General features: G+C 41.1%; 1 protein-coding gene across 4 annotated transcripts; it reads right to left on the bottom strand.

The window, feature by feature from the left end:
• Nucleotides 1-1,111: 1,111 nt before the first annotated feature.
• On the bottom strand, nucleotides 1,112-16,579 carry sytl2a (synaptotagmin-like 2a). Of its 4 annotated transcripts, none has more exons than XM_037749445.1 (18): nucleotides 16,487-16,579; nucleotides 13,933-14,285; nucleotides 13,494-13,648; nucleotides 12,958-13,081; nucleotides 11,808-11,877; nucleotides 11,593-11,701; nucleotides 9,629-10,216; nucleotides 6,914-8,938; nucleotides 6,322-6,423; nucleotides 6,011-6,078; nucleotides 5,805-5,909; nucleotides 4,250-4,419; nucleotides 3,980-4,082; nucleotides 3,726-3,887; nucleotides 2,822-2,918; nucleotides 2,634-2,739; nucleotides 2,224-2,429; nucleotides 1,112-1,801 (listed from the first exon to the last, which is right to left on the bottom strand). In XM_037749445.1, the coding sequence occupies exons 2-18, from the start codon at nucleotides 14,031-14,033 to the stop codon at nucleotides 1,653-1,655; spliced, it is 4,440 nt and encodes a 1,479-aa protein (XP_037605373.1). In that variant the 5' UTR covers nucleotides 14,034-14,285; nucleotides 16,487-16,579; the 3' UTR covers nucleotides 1,112-1,652. The 4 variants fall into 4 exon arrangements, with proteins under 4 accessions (XP_037605373.1, XP_037605374.1, XP_037605375.1 ...); XM_037749446.1 differs by lacking the exon at nucleotides 16,487-16,579 and adding an exon at nucleotides 15,176-15,196; XM_037749447.1 differs by lacking the exon at nucleotides 6,322-6,423.
• Nucleotides 16,580-17,258: the final 679 nt, after the last annotated feature.

The following is a 17,258-nucleotide window of genomic DNA, read 5'->3' as shown; positions in this document are numbered from 1 at the left end:
TCTAAGTATATGTGGCTTATACTGTAGGCCACTTGCACTTAATCTTTTGATCGAGATGTACTTAAGAAAAGTATAATGAAGTGTTCTTGCCTTACAGAAAGGTGTACTTGGCTTGTAATTGTGGTTACTCTTTGACGGAGTAGCTTATTAAAGTGTGTGAGACTTTGTAAAAGGATGTTTTGATACAAATTCACTTCAATTCATCAAGAATTTTCTACGTTTTTGGATTATCCGTTCATAATAATAATAATATAACAATGATAGCAATAATAAAATAATAAGAGAAGTCCAAGTCGCAGACTCGAGTCCTCATCTCTAAGTATACTTGCAGTATAAAACTAGTAAACTATCAGTTTACTTATAGTATAGTTGCAGTACAAAATAAAACTTAGGTGTAAACTAGTTGTGAACTCAAAGTTTACTATTCTTATAGTTAAAGTATACTTAAAAGTATTCTTTTATAAACTAAATACTAATAATAAATAACTAAAATGTCCAATTCAGTCCCAATAAGTAAAACTAAGTATACTGATAGAACATTGATATTAGTATACTTACTACATAAAGTATACTTGAAATATACACTTGAACTTTACGTAAAATAGACTTGAAGTACACTACTTTTTCGTAAGGGTAGTAATATTTTAATTTAGTAGTATGTTTAGAGAAACAAATTATCCTAAAAAAAAGAAAAGCATGAACTAAAGGCTGAAATCTGAAATATAAATACATAGAATGTATATAAATGAAGTATGCACATGTTTTTCTCTCTTGTTTTATTAAAGTTCAATTTTCATATTTTACATAGACTTCTCGGGTATGTCGAATAAAGAGATAAAAACAATGTGTTTTCTTTCAAAATAGTGCAGGTACTGTGTAATATCACTCAACCCTGTGTGGTTGTTATTGGTAGTAAACAGCACTGAGCTGCAGAAGGGCTCAGAAATACAGCATGGCTTTCATGAGTTGTTGTCATTTGTGGCCCAACAGCAGACTCTAGTGGTCAGTGAAGATAATAAAGCATCTAACACTAATAACTTGAAAAGAGTGAACATAACAGCACCAAGAGAAATACAGTTTAGATCAAACAACAAAGGACTCAAAGTCCATGTTAATCCGTATTTACTCTTTATGGATATTGCTCATAATTTGCAGTTACTGCCACAGAGAATCACAAATGAACATGCTGCATTACAAATGTCTGAATGTCGTGGAAAACTACTGAGAATCAAATAATTAACTGCTGAATGAAACATGAATTAAATCTTTAATCACAATTCACACAAATATACTGTTTATTGAAGATAGAATTGACGCAGTAATCACATGATAGAACAACAGGACTATATACAAATCAGAATATTTAGATTTAAACAATGTGTAACGTTTTACAACTTCGATTCTATTCTCTGCTCGATTTCGTATAATTTTTTTAATATGTATAAATAATTACATGTTTGAGACAACAAATTTAATTTTGGGCTATACAAACTAAAGTACCTCGTTCATCATACATACGATGGTCATCAGTTATACAGAGACACACACATTAAGGTTGCTGCTTCCACTCATAGTGTATATAGGTTGTAGATCCATCTGAATGTGCATGCAGTGTGCTCCCATGAAGTGTCCACACATTTATCAACACATTCTCACTTCGACATGCTTGTTGCCATCACGAACATCCTCAGAGGTAAAGCATCCTCCACCCAGTCACCATCAGACTCTAACATCCTCTGCCATAAAGTGGCTTCATCTGTCGTCGAATCCATCCAAAGCACGTCCACTCCGTAACTCTTCCCTGCACAGAAAGGAACAGAAATAATAGCATTAAAGCTTCAGTAGGCAGTATGTTTTTTGGCATCATTGGGCAAAAAATTCCATATTAACCTTTCAGCATATTGTAATTATGACTAAAACTAGACTTCTGCACCTCCTCATGGCTCTGTTTTCAGCCCGTGACGGGAGATTTTGACCAATCACAGGTCATTTCAGAGAGAGAGAGTGTTCCTATTGGCTGTGCTCCGGCTAGTGGGCGGTGCTTGATATTTCCTCAACTGATCTCAACATGGCTGCCGGGTCACAAACTTTCTCATTTTACAGATAAGATATATGTCAAGATATAGTGAACACACTTTAAATCCAGGTGTTCAGACTCATGTATGAAAGGTATCCAGATTGCAGCTGTGTTGAGAGAATAGTAACAGCGGAGTGGAGTCTCACCTGTCCCCAACCCGATCCTCAGTCCGCCGATATAGTGGTTGTTCAGTCTGTCGTGATCCCACACCGTGATCTCCACACAGGCCTCTCTGAGGTCCTCCGGTCGGAAGCCGTCATACACCATGGTGTGGTTGAACATCGGGTTGGCTGTCCTCTTCACCACCCGCGTCTTCTGGCGGCTTTTCCGGCTCGTGTCAGGAAGTACGGCGCTGCAGCAGAGGGAAAGGAGGGAGGTATAATGCAGAAACACAAAGTGTTCAATAATAATTTGTGTGAAATAACATTTTATAATGAGTTGTGTTTTAAAAATGGAATGGAATATTTCCAAGTTACGCAATTCGTCAGTATTTTTTCATGATTCATAATGTTTGTGGTCTCCGTTCGGTGACCTGACAGTTTGCAGGACATCCTACCATTTCACAAATGGGTCGATAACAACTCCTCTGACTGGAGGAAGGTTCTTGCAGTCTTTCACCCAGATCTGCACCTCACCGGTCTCCATCCTGGAGGTTCTGTTACCTGCGGATGCAGTCAGACAAACATTAAGTGGTAAAACTCAAAAGGAAAGAAATTGATCAAATCTGAGTGGTCATCGGCTCACTGTGGGACGTCTGCGGCAGGAATCTCAGGGCGACTCTCATCCGTCCTCTGCCGTCCATCAGATGCGAAGGAGACGCTGTTGGACTTTGTGCTGAAACCTGAAGGAGGCGAGTAAACATCTGATCAAATCACTTCTACAATACAGACAGACTGCGTATAAAAAATAAACCTTTACTGCATTATTATTACTGTATTTCTTTTCTCTTAATTAATTAATTGATTTAAGGTCCCATATTGTAAAGAGTGACATTTTCACGTCTTTCATATTATAAAGCAGGTTTAAGTTCTATATAAATAATTTGAAAGTATTGAAACGCTTAATCCACAGAGAAATACACACAGCCCGTATTCAGAAACTGAGCTTTTGAAACAAGCCGTCAGGATTTCTTTCCATTTGTAATGTCACAAATATACAATATTTAAACCATTATGCGTTTTTTAACGTAAACATTCTAAATGGGTCCCAGTTTATTTCCTGTTACAGTGTATGTCAATGACATCAGCTGACAGGAAGTAAAAAGCTGTTGACTAGCAAAGTAATTCTGTTGCAATTCCATTGAAATGCACTAAAACGGAGCGTTTCAGACAGAGGGTGAATACAGGTATATTCAAGCAGACAGCATGAGGAAATTAAAGGTTTTTTTAAACATTAAAGTACGTAAACATGTTCTAGTAGAAACACAAAATACAAATATGAACCTGAAAATGAGCACGATATGGAACCTTTAAATCAATAAGTAAATAAATACATTAAAAAAAACTATCTGACCCGACAGGAACAGGCTCCCTCTCACTGGGTCTGAGTGCTGGTCAGAACAGATGTACCGTCTGTTTGTTTTTTTTGTCTTGCCTCACCTGTTATGTCTCTTCGCACTTAATAAAAAAGAAAGAAAAGTAACCTTTACCCTGGCTTTTAGTGCATATTCATTTATGTGGGTGTTGCTGAAGTCCCACTCTGTCAAATCCAGGTCCACCTCGCCCAGGAAACTGTTCCGCCCAAAAGTGCTGTTGTGCCACACCGAGACGTTCAAATTCTGAGTTTTCAACACTTCCATCAAGATTTTAAACTATGAAAAGGGAAGAAGGCAACAGAGATGTTTGTAAAACATGGAATACATGTAATGAGAAATCTGTAAAAGACTACATATGGAATTCTTACCCTGAGGATTTCATTGTAGGTGGGGTTCAAAGTCTTCTTTTTTGCAGAGGTTTTTCTCTTTCCCAACTTTGTTTCGTCAGGAAGAAGGTAACACTTCACATAACTGTAAACAGACAGTAGAGTTACATTCTCAACTACAACATATAGAATGACACACAGCCTCTTTTCTGATCTGCCAGTCCCCTTTCTCCAACCTTTATACCACAAATATCACTGGATGACATGACATTTGTTGCCGTTTTGATCATCCAGTATAAAGCGAGCACTTACGGGTCAGAGGAGTTCTTCTTAGTGTCGGCTATGGCCAGATCCCTGCAGTGCACCACAAATATGTGAAACTCTCCGAGCTTCTGGATGTAGTTCACGGCAAACTGGATGCTTCCCTGCACATCAATATCACCAAAGTCTGCAGGGTAAATGCTGCTCATGCTGCCGCTGACCTGCTCATTCGTATAAATACAGAAGAGAGAGCTGTTCGTTCGTGTCCTGTGTTCACAGCGTTCAGTATCATTTTCACAGCCCAACAATGACTGGCGGTTTAGTTCCCTGGGCCTAAGCAAGTGTTTTTGTTTAATTCACAACATTAAGCACGCGCTTACTGCGACCGAAAAGTGATGTCGAGGGGTCTGACAAAAGCCCCGTTTCCACCGCAGGAACTTTCCACCTGGAACTAAGAACCTTTTGAGGAACTCATTGCATTTCCACCGCAGGGTCCAGGGTCTAAATTAAGTTCTGGGGTCATTTCACGTGGCCTTTTTACCCTCCGAAAAAGGCCCTGGTCGTGGGGTAGTACTTTCTGAAGGAAAGGAACTTTTAGGGTGGAGTTTGCTCGTCGTTGATTGGTAAAACACACACATGGTGCCGCCGCTTCAGTGGCTTTAACTCGCGCACCGCTTCACTCGTAAAACAAGGAAGTACTCTCGTATTGATTTAGGACCATTATAGGACGAGGGGAGAACATTTTTCTTTGTTTGATAACATTGAAAGTAAAGTTAGGCGAGACAACTCGACTCAAGCCAACTCCGAGCTGTTGGACTTCCTCCCCCGGCTGCAATTGGCTATTCTTGTCCACTTTCGCAGCAAGCTAATCTCAAACAAGCCTAATCTTTTCCTAACCCTACCTAAGTGATTTTGTTGCCTAAACCTAACTTCCTGTGAAGACGGAAGTTTATTTTGAAAAGACACTATGCATGTAAGGAGGGTTTATTGATACGGCGTCTCTGACTCGTCAAAAACTGACCTAGGGCCACTGACCAAGCCTCGGTATCTGACGAGTTGGGAGTGAAAATGTGTCGACCGTGCGAGACGCAGTTACAAAACTTTACAGGTGTGTAGTTAAGATCAAAATGAAGGTTGAGTATGAAGATAGGTGAGTTCCAAGCAAGGGAAGTAGTGGGGTAGGAAATAAGGAAAGGGGGCCATGGGCGTCCCCCCACTTTATGCCCCTGGCCCGATTAGGCATTGCGGCTGGTGTAATCCCATCACAAGATGGTCTGTAGTTTGTCTTTAGAACCTAAACCCCACATGAATCATTTTAAGTATTGAGGGATGATTTGTCACATTGTTGTTTTTGGTCTTCTCAGCGGATTTGTTGACCGTAAGACAGTAAGCCTCATCCTTATAAAAAGATGTTTGCATACTGATCTTTGAAATGTGAATTAATCTAATGAGAAACTTGGTTGCCACATGACACGTCAAATCATCAAAAGATTCAGACTAATCTTGTAGTGAACTTTCCACGGATGTAGCTCACAAGCTACTGTATATGCATTGTGTATTTTCTTTATCATAAACATATAATCTAGTGAGCTGCATGCGGACATACAGACGACATGGAGGCCATTCCAGAGGAGAGACTTAAGTTAGATGCGGAGCTGCCTGTGTTTCTTCTCCAGCGCAAGTTGGTCTCAAAAGTGCTGTCGCTGTCCGTCTGATATCAGAGAAGAAGCACGAATGAATGACATGAGACATCACTAAAATCAGCCATAAGAGCAAACCAATCATTTAGCTCTTAATTATTAAGTCATTTACCTCATCCTGGTGAAGAGCAGTCACCGACACGCTGGTTTTCATGTGCTTTGAGTTGGGGAGCGTCGAGGCTGATGGAGGAAGAAATATATGACTGAATCTCTTACAATAACCATATAATGATCATCTCTGAAATTATGTTTAAATCATTGCCCAGCCTGTGTACGTCCAGATAAATAAATATGAGATATAAGAGACAGTCGCTATTATTCACATACCTCTCCCATAATATCATGTAACATTAAATAACGCACTGGCTACACTTTGTATTAAAGAACTACAGTATCTGCCGAGGAAGAAAGTAGTTGTCTCACTTGTTTGTGAGGTGAGGTTTTCCAGGCTTTTGGACGAGGACATGCTCCTCGAAGATAATCGTTTAAGGGCCGACATGATGGGACTAGAACCGACATCATAACCTGCCGCGAATTAAACAGAAACAGCTCTAGAAAATAGACTCAACAGAGATGTTACACAGTTTCTGATTTACTAAGCAATCTGCTGAAATATAAATGCTTCTGTTTAAATTAATAGAAAACAAGTGCTAGTATAATGCTTAGTAAATCATCAGATTAAACACTAGGAACTTGACTCTATAGTGTTTTCATTGTAGTGATTAGCCACCATTTAGATATTGCAACAGCAGCTGTTTAATCACACAAAGCTGGTCAACTAAAAAAAACTAAGCAGTTTCTATTTCTACTGGTTAAATGGCAGCTAGATCTAAACACGTGTTGTAGATATGCTTGAAACGGAAATACAAAAGAAACATTAAGGTAGATTGTGCAAACATGTAGAAGAATTTTGAAACTGAGGAATTTGTCAGGACAAGTATACTAACTGGTTTATATTTCTTAATTTTTTTTCTTGAAGAAATAAAAGAAATAGGGAGAGAATTGAAAAGCTCACTGCCTGAACGTGCCCGAGACAAAGACCAGGCCCTGGTCGTTGTGTTCGGGCTGGAGTCTCCGTCTTTATTTTGCACAATCCGAGAGCTGATTCCGGGAGGATTCCCCTCGGTGGGACGGTCGCTCTGGTTTCCCACAAACTCCCCGAGGGCGTTTTGCGGTGTGTGTTCTGCATCCTTCTCTGCCACAACAGATCTCTCTTGGTGAAAAACAGGGATGTGGGACTTCTCCTGTGGCCCGAGGTAGTGCTCATAATCCTGAGGGATGAGAGATCGGGCGAGTTGCGGAAAGGTCCCCGACTTCTTCTCTGAAGCTTTTTGGGATTGCGGCGAAGTAGAGGAACTACTTTGTTGTGTATTTGCATCACATAAATAAGTCCCTCGGTCCACTGGATGTAAAGGGAGAGGACAAGAGGGGGTGTCTGTGCTAGCTTTAGTGTGTGTCTGCTTTGCTTCGTGTGAGGGAATCTTCTTCTGTCTTGGAACTGGTGTCGGCTTCCCGGGTTGCTCTTCGACGACTTTAGTTTGGGGGAGGATGTCTATCGGAAAGGTTTTTAAGGGAGACCCTTCCAGCTTGGATCTCTTGGGACTAGAGGATTCTCTAGGAAGGGCCCTCGGATGGAAGGTCTTAGACGGACTCCTTATGACTTCGTCATCATGTTCTTTTGATCTCGGAGTTTGGGTTTTACTGGGACTGAGGGGCCTTTCTTTATACTCTGCATCAGCCTTGACTTGACATGTTGGCTGTACATCCACAGTGCTACCAGAACCCCACAGCGGTGACCTGTCTGGAGTCTGACTGACGAAGCCCTTGTCTGTCACATTAAATAACTTGGTTTTGTATGGAGACGTTGGTGCCTCTCTCTCAGACTTCTCTCTATTATCTAAGGATGTTCTCGGATCAGACTGTGGGGAAACCACTTTGTTACTGAGCATTGAACTATGTGAGGCTTCCTTGGCAGCGATTACGTTGGGTCCTGTATATTCCTCCTCCTTCCAGACATGCTTAACCTCACTGATCTCGGCCGGCCTGTACTCTTGAGGACTGGAACTGGACTGCCTGGGAAGGGGAACTGGACTATCCCTCTCTCGTACAAGAGGGATGACGTTTTCCTGTGACTCATAACTCTGTGACTCTGTTAAAGAGTCATCTGTCTCCTCATAGATGAGGACGGGGTTAGCTCTGTATGTGCCATCTTCTTTAGATAAATCTGCTAAGAAGCTACAGTCAGTCTGTGGCGACAAAATCTTTTCTTGGAACCAGCCAGCAGTATCCTCATCTGTCATTTCCATTTGCGGTGAGAGATTATCATTTATGCTCTCCACATCAGAGTTAGTTGGACTGCCATCTGAAGCCTCTATTCCTCTCTCGACGATGTCTTCGTACCTTGCCTCTTCTCCGGTAAACATTATTTCGGGACCATTGTTTTCTCTCTCATAGAAAGCTTTCAGATCGGATAGTCTCTCTGGAGACTGTACAACTCCGTCTGCATCTACTGAGGTTACTGTTTCTTTAAACGGAGTGTTCTGCAGTGCTGTAAGTTGTGGTGGGCTGACCTCTGTTATCTCAGAGGGTTTAGCTTCTTGCGTGACATCTGCAGGTTGGTCGACGCTCATATCTGCAGCACCTTGAGAGAGATTATCGGTGCTGCCCGGTTCTTTCCGCTCAGGTGTCTTCACCTCTTCTCTTTGTGGACTCTGTATTTCAGCAGATTTCTCTCTTCTAAAAATTCCAAGCAGTCTTTGTCCAAGCATCGGTGAAACGGCACTAGATGAACCCTTTGAGCCGTCATCAGACGGCTTGGTATCCGAGGTGGCCTCAACAGAAATGTCGGTTCTTTGTTCAGGCAGGTCTTGGTGGTGAATGTTGTATCCGGTTGGCCGGTCTGTGGCGAGAGCCTGAGAGTGACAGTCATCTTCAGGCTCAACAGTCTCCAGTTGAAAAGGCTTACCTGACTCCTGCTCTGCAGGAACGAGTCTGGAGACTACAGGGCTTAGGGACTCTGAATGACAGTGCTCAGAGACATCTGCAAAGACAGAAACCACATACTGGATCAGTCAGGAACATTATATCTGCTTAACACTGCACAGTATTGTGAGATAGCTGCACAGTATAATAAGATAGCTGTGAAGGATTTCTCTTAGAGTATCACCGTCAAATGAAGTGGGGCACATGCAAAATGCTATTTCTGACATCCTTTTAAAGGCCACTGTGTATAAGATTTGAAAATTTGCAACTTTGATGTCCCTGGCAAACGGCCAGATGTAGCATATAGCACAAAAGGGGCGGGACTTAAGAAAGGTCAATTGTCTCATCAGAATAATTTTAAATATGCTATAAAAACACAAAATTATTAAGGCTGCACTTTTGCCCCACTCATACAGTCTACTTTGGGATCAGCAATGTCACACTTTATTTCACAGTGATATAATAAAACAATGGAAAGAGTCCAACACATGGCATGAGACATTATGGACCATAATGCAAATCAAGGTGCAATAAAACCCAATAATACAATCACAACAGATGTTCTTATCCACCGGTCTCTATAAGCAGACAGAGCACATATTTTGCGACATGCAAGAACGTGCACAAGCAGCATGGACATTATGTTTGTATGTCTAAATGTTTATGAATGTGTAGAGGTCACTGGTTGTTAGTTTGACTTATTGATTGGCTGTTTAGTTGACTCATTGGTTTTAAATAAAACTCTTACCACCAAGGACCTGGTGTTGGCCAGCTTCTTGCTCTTGGAAGTTTGCCTCATCTTTGCAATACAGTTCCCCTTCCTGTGAATCCACGTGACTCTGATTGAGTAAAGGCCTGCGTTTGCCAACAGTGGTACTGCCAGCATTCTCAAGGTCACTTTTACTTTCCTCCTCAAGTGGAGCGATGGAGTCGACGTCCAGCAAACTGTTCTCTCCCAGCTCATTCCCATCTTGCCACGCCGCTTGGATCTGACCGACCGTGGAGCTGAACCTCACCTGCTTCCTGTCTATCCAGATCTCAGCGAGAGAATCGAGGCTAACCGGACTCTCTAACTGGTCCAGGCGTGAAGGCAACGGGGAGTCTGTGAAGCTAGAAGTGATCAAGTGCTTGAGGATGCCCCGCAGAGCAGCAGAGTTAGTCTGCTGATCTCCTGGCTCGTCTTCCTCAACAAAACAATCCTGAGAGCTGGCGCTGACTGCTCTGTTATCGGGCATTGGCACGGGAACAGATGCATTCTGGGTGATCGGGCTATCGTTAGGGTCTTGTTTAAGGTTACTAGTATAAGAAATGCAGCTATCAGATGATGGTAAAGGCTCTGAAAGAAAAACAAATGAACACCATTTTAAAGTTTTGCCAGCTCCTGTACTGATAGAAGGAACTTTTTCCTTCCTGTTCCACTACGGAACGGATGATCTGTAGGCCGAGCTTAAACTTGAGACCCTTATCTCTTTAAATGATTTTAAACATAGAATAAAGGACGTGGTCACTGCAAGCTGCAGTTGTTTCAATTAAATAACAAACACACGACCAACATGCTGCGCTGTTAATGCACTGTTTGATGACGTAATGTATTTTGTCGTACCTATTGTTGCTGTTGTGATTCAATGTTGTCTTGTTATGTGTCGGATGCTGCTATTTGACCCTGTAAAAGAGGTTTCAATCTCAATGTGACTTCCTAGTTAAATAAAGGTTATGATGATGAAACTAAAGGATGTGAATACTTATTGTCTTTTATACATTTAGGCTGGCTCTTTAGTGTGGACGTCTTGAGGAACATCAGGCACTTTGAAACAACTTTAGACTATTTATTTGTTCTCTGTATGAGACGAAACAAAGGGTGAGTGTCTTTACTGATAAAACCCACTGCTGTTTATTTGAAACTAAGTTCTGAAACTACTCTTTCACCATTTATTTTTTAATACCGCGCCTTGCACACATAAGTAGGCAAATTGTTTTGTGATAGAGAAGCACCGTTTTCAGTATGGACAGCTATTAACTGACAGAATAGTGCCTTGTTGTCACTATTTGTCTCAGTTGTTTTGTATAACTTTCTCCCACAAAAACATTTTTTTTCATCCCTCCTGTGAAAAACTTCCAGCGAGTCATGCGGTAAAGATTAAGGCTTTGGAATTCATCTCTGTGTAATCCTCTGGCTAGTCTTGCAGCCTCGTGTATTCGGACTTCCCTTCACTTTGACAAACTCCTCTGGGAAAAATCTGCGGTCCCAGCTCACTAACTCATTTCACAGTGACTGGAAGAAAACACGCTTGGCTGAAATACAAAGACTTCAGCTTGATTAAATTATAAGAGTCCTCCACTGTGGAGAGTAGAGTTGTAGTTTGTCCACTTTTCCTGTACCACTCTGTAAAAATGTCTTGAAATTGCAACAAAAACAAGATGGATTGAAATCAGATGATAAAACTGTTAGAAAGCACCCAGTACATGCTCTCTCCACTGCCATGCAACCGCCGCTCATGCCATGCTGTAAAGGACCCACACACCTGGATGTCAAGCAGATCGCTATAGAACCAGACTTACATTGGTTTGTAATGTAACCGCTTTCACGATTTTGTCCATCGAGCAGTCCACTCAATTCAAAACACATGATGGATGTATCATTAGAAGTCACTTACACTCACAATATATATTAAAAATAGCACAAATATGATGAGTTAACGTATAGAAACTCACCCTCGTTTGGTGACTGGGTTTGATCCACGGCTCCGTCCAACATCCGACCGTGCTTTTCTTCAACACCGTGATTTGCAGTGACGTTGATGTTGAATGGATTTTGTCTTTGCTTCAACAAAAGAAGATTGATTAAATATAACACCTGCAAACACTGAAGCATGGACTAACACGCAACTTTTAAAAAATGATTTCAGGTCTCCAGACAGAATCCTAACCTTTGTGGGTGACTGTAAAACAGTTGTAGGTGTATCTTGTGGAGTTTCATATGGTCTCTGGTTTTCATACCTAAAAAAGATGACAAGATGCAATGACTATTTCTAAAGATAAGATGTGCAATATAACAGTTTTATATAATGGCTATCAACAACAGGCAGATAAATTCTCCCAACTAAAGGTAGTGCAGAATGTGTACGATACTTGTAAGTCTGATCACTCCTCACAAGCAGTGGAAAACACGACCATGTGAGACCTGACCTTGTAAGACGATTACCATTTGGTCAATTACTAAGCATCCATTTACAGCGGGGGCGACTCCACTGACTAGCAGTCACAGCTAAATAAACCTACTCTACTAGTGCAGCATGTGACGGTGCTCAAAACAGACCATGTTGTGCTATGTTGAGTTTTCTACATGAGTTTTGAAAGTTGTACTCTGGAGATTATTTAAAGTTGCACGAGGCAAGATTTTTCTTTTAAATGTACACTTAAACACTTTATGTGAACCAAAATGGGAGTTTTGAACATGCCAACAATGTGTGAAGACCGTGCATAAAATCTCCTTTCAATTTAAAATCCCTCTGTTATTCTACTGTTAAAGCTGCAGTGGGTAGAACAGTAACAGTAATCGCTGGTGATTTAAAGCTGCCTCCAACGAGCTGAACGAACAGCCAATAGGAACGCTCTCTCTCTCTGAAATGACCTGTGTTTGGCCAAAGTCTCCCGTAACAGGCTCGATTTTTTAAAGCCTGAAAACAGAGCCATGAGGAGGTGCAGAAGTCTAGTTATCTCTCAGAACACTTGAATTACTCCTAATAACAAGTATTGTGTGTGTATCCAGAGCCCAGAGTCACACCATCAATCTCACATACACCCAGAAACACTCACTACAGCAGCAAATGTGCATTATTTTTGTCTAGTTTGGTCTTTCTCATGGGAGAAAAATATAGAATAACACCAGCCTTATCCTTTAAAACAACACGACGAGTGATCGGAACAAGTATCCAACCTTTTCTAAATACTTTCTAGATGCATCTAAACATCCAATGTTGCTAATCTTGTTAGCAAGCAGTTGTTTATGTGCACATCCAGCTGATGAACGGGTGACTTCTGCTCACAGACTACACTTCTTTGGGTCTCTATACTCACCGTGCGTTGCTGAGATGCATCTGAGGCTCTTGAAGGATTCCACGGAGGACGGGTGGGACGAAGACTTCTGTATTTTCACTGTTGACAAAACTGGGCTTCCCAGGCAATATCTGGGAGAGCTCCACTGCAACACACAACACAGCACACAGATATACTGGTAAATACAGTTCACCATTCATTGTTTTGCATTCCGTCAGAAACTTTCTAATTGTAAGCCCAACCATGCTGTTTTTTTTCCTAAACCTAACTATAGTGGTTTTGTTGCTTAATCCTAAGCAGGTGTTTTTTGTTTAATTCACAACATTAAGCATGTGTTTACTGCGACCGAACAGTGACGCCGATGTGTCTGACAAAAGTGTCTGTATGGAGTTGGGATGAGAACATGATGAAGCTACATGTAGTGGGACAAGTGATGAATTGAACTGGTAGTTCAATATTAGCTTATACTCTGGTGAGCATGTCAACCCTTCAAGGCATTATGCTCATATAACAATGTTCATGTGAGACTAGAGCAGTGCATGCTATAGAAGACTCACATATAGTCAGCGGTTTATGCGAGTGTCTCATGGAGGCCCTGATGATCTCGGCGCCGTGGATGCGATCCCGGTGACGGAGCTGCTTGGTCTCGTAGAACCATTCTCCAGTCAAGTACCTCAGCCGGCCTTTGTCCCTCACAGTCTTCTGTAGGTTCCTGAGTGCAGACACATCAGCGGGAAATGTACAGTCACTATTTCATTATTCAGAACACTCGTGAAAATTATTAAAAGTTTTTGCAAAAGTTCTTCTGAAAAAAAACAAATATGAAACACCTGGAACTTCTAGGTAGCAAATAAATGTACTTTCTACGGTTCTGTAAGATTCAGAACAGACATTTGTGTCCGCTCTACGCAATCTCATCTGTGACAAATCAAGCATTTTTAAGAAATTGTCTAATGAAATCCATCAATCGTTCAACAAGTGACACAAGAAACTCACTTGATTCGCTGCTCCTCAGCCTTTTTCAGCTCAGCATCTCTTCTCAACACGGCCCGGATGACCTCCTGCTCGTCCTCCGTCAGGAAGCTCAGGTCGATCATGGTGACTGCTGCTGCTCGCCTTCAGTTTGTTCTCTAGTGGCTGAACATGACCACCGTTTCATACGGTTCCTCTTGAAGCTCCCAAAGGTCTCGATCCGTTCCTCCAAGTCAAGTCAGTGTGAGTGGTTTACACAAACTGTGTGATCTGTACTTTATCCATTATAAAAAAGGATATATTGAGATGACAGTTCAGGCATGTACTCTTCTTTTGGATATGCAGCTGATGGGGTTGCTTTCTGAAGCTGTTTGAACCTGAAAGAAAAAAATGATTTTTATTATTGGAGACTTACAGATGAAAGTCTGTTTCTCTTTTAGCAACAACAGTTGGTAGTAGAGCTGAAATGATTAATGGATCAGTCGATTTAACAGCTGCCAATCAACTTGAGCTCTCCGCTCTCCACTTTAATAATGAGTCCAATAATAAAAACATGTACTATCAGTGTTCCCCATCATAGAGTCCAGAGCAACAGTTTATGGCTTGATATTCAAGCCGTGGGACTCTATATATCACCAACTTTTACCTTCCCGCAGGAGATATATAGAGTCCCACGGAGCAGATTGAACCGTTACAAACATTCATTCTTGCCGATGTCCATTAAACCTCTCAACGACTGGTGATATAAAGCTGTCATAAGGACAGTGCAAAATACACAGGGAGAGTGTAATATGTTAAGACAGCAAACAGGTGACATAAGTGTAATATAAAGGATGTGCAATTTGTGACAAAAAGTCATATTGCAATGTGTTACACAGGGACAATGCAATAAGTTAGGACAGTGCAATATGTTGCATCTGTGTCTTATTGGGCTACTGTCTGTGCAATATGGGCAAAATGGTAGACGGTGCAGTGCACTACCTGGGTGCAATACCTGCCATGGTGTGTGTGATGGTATGTGCCAGTACATGGACTGTGTATGTGTTGAAACATCTTTCTGTGAAACTGTTTCCCTGTCTTATGTGGAAGCGTTTATTATTCTTGTCGTTGTTGTTGTTGTTTTAATGTGTTTGTAACTGCAGTTGGACGGAGTCCAGGAAAAATGTCCCCACGGGGACAATACAAGTATATCTTATCTTATCATATCTTATCAAGCCACCACAACAACTATTCTGACTAAAAATGCTTCTTTCGTTTTCACTCCTACCTCTGTCTGTCATTCTGGTGTCTGCCACACAAACAGCAGGCCGACCTATCAGAGAATATTATCTATCAGTGTGCCAAGGTTATGATACATACATCTAACCTGATAAAAACATAAACTACTGTATTGATCTTTGAGTTTGTGAACTGTAGTCAGTGAAACAACGATATACACATTTGTTTTTAATAGCAGTTACAACTTCAGTTTGTTTTAATCTCAGCCGAGCTGCTACTTTATCTTTAAGAGAAAGTTGTTGTGAGGAATGCCTGCATGTTCTAACAGTGCCCATATCCACCCACATAAGAGAGAGGACTGTGGGAATCAGTTGGTGAAACTTCACTTGATTGGTTTGAGGGTCATGTTGAAACAAAAAAAAAGAAGCTTCATTTTGTTGAAATGAGCACACCTATATTTGCTAAAGAAAAGAGTTTAATTCAGCTGCTGTTTAGAAAATAGTTATGAAATTATGTCTTTGTGGTTTGTTCCCGTTGTTTATTCATTATCCAAGTTAGGAAAGCTGTAATCGCCTCCTGTTCTCCAGTATAAGACTGAGCTGTAAGAAGACTGAGCTGTAAGAAGACTGAGCTGTAAGCAGTCGTGAATAACTTTTCCTGTGTAAACTCACGCAGGTTTATGGGGGAGTACTTCATTTCTTTACAAAGAAGAATGTTGCAAGTCTAGCTGAAGGAGGACGTATTTCCTTGTAGTGGTAGTGGTGATTTATTTCCTCATCACTGCTGGACTTCCTTGAGAAAACTGAAGATTCAACAAGCTACATTACTCTCTTCTCTTCATTATTTTTGACCTGTGATATTGACATAAAAACAAACTAATGAACTAACTTCTGCTGGTGTCTCCCCTGTGTCTGCAGCACCAGGTTTCAAAGACTCAAATCCTTACTTATACTGTCATTTGCATTAATATTAAGTCAAAATAAAGCATTAAAAAGCAACGACTAATAGGGATTTAAAAATGGTGACCACTAGAAAAACACTAGCAAACCCCAACCACTCATGTTGTTGGTAGAAGATTGTGTAATTGTGATTTCACTACGCAATTCGTAGGTATGAAAATGCATTCATGAAATGTAAAGAATTTTTGCAGTGACGTTGGAGCAACACAGCTGAAACTGTTGTGATTAACCTCACTGCTCATTTGGATCTCCCTTTGCTGCACCTTTTACTGAGTATTTTAAGTACTAATTATTCCTCCCAAACAACACACTAACAGTGTGAGAACAACAACATACAGAGGAGAGTGGAGTACATCATTTACAGAAAAGACAAGTGTGAAGTGAGAAAGCAGTCAGCTCACCTCTCTTTGTTGCTCCTTGCTGGCTGAAAACCAACCTGCAACTGATCCTGAGCTGCTGCTGCTGCAGGTGGGAGGAGCTGCTGAACATTAGTCAGTCTGTCTCACTGCAAACACACTTTAATACATTGTTCTACATTACTGTAATCTGACCTTTCTGTGGTCTTACTTTAATGGCTTTTAGGATGTTTTCTGCTTCCCACTGCTTACTCTGTCAGCTTTGTGAATAACATTAAACCATTATCCTTATTATGAGATATTCCATTATATGATGACAAGATAGACTATAATAAAATAGTCAGATGTCTCATGTAAATATCTGGTTTGATAAAAAAAAAAGAGAGTAGTTGACACTATATAATTATAGAATGAAACAAAACCGACATAGGCCTGTATCTTCACATAGGCGTTTTAGGCCACTACTACATATAAATAAATGAATGCATATATTAGAAGTTTAATTAATAATCAAAACATTAAATAAATGAAAGCTGGGAATAAATAATTAAATGCATGAATACACATCCATCCATCTACTTCCGCTTATCCGGGGCCGGGTCGCGGGGGTCAGCAGGCTTAGCAGGGAATTCCAGACGTCCCTCTCTCCAGTGACGTTTTCCAGCTCTTCCTGGGTGACCCCGAGGTGTTCCCAGGCCAGACGAGATATATAATCTCTCCAGTGTGTTCTGGGTCTACCCCGGGGCCTCTTACCAGTTGAACGTGCCCGGGTAACCTCCAAAGGGAGGTGTCCAGGAGTCATCCTGATGATAATCGC

This window comes from Sebastes umbrosus, chromosome 17 (assembly GCF_015220745.1).
Source record: "Sebastes umbrosus isolate fSebUmb1 chromosome 17, fSebUmb1.pri, whole genome shotgun sequence".
NCBI classification, from domain to species: Eukaryota; Metazoa; Chordata; class Actinopteri; order Perciformes; family Sebastidae; genus Sebastes; species Sebastes umbrosus.
This window is presented reverse-complemented; position numbering and strand designations above follow the sequence as displayed.

Coding starts and splice junctions, on each gene's coding strand:
- sytl2a (XM_037749445.1), bottom strand. CDS start 14,033: ATGATCGACCTGAGCTTCCTGACGGAGGACGAGCAGGAGGTCATCCGG. Junction 10,217..11,592: donor AACCCAGTCACCAAACGAGG/GTGAGTTTCTAT, acceptor TTTTTCTTTCAG/AGCCTTTACCATCATCTGAT. Junction 4,420..5,804: donor GAATGGCCTCCATGTCGTCT/GTATGTCCGCAT, acceptor ACGAATGAGCAG/GTCAGCGGCAGCATGAGCAG.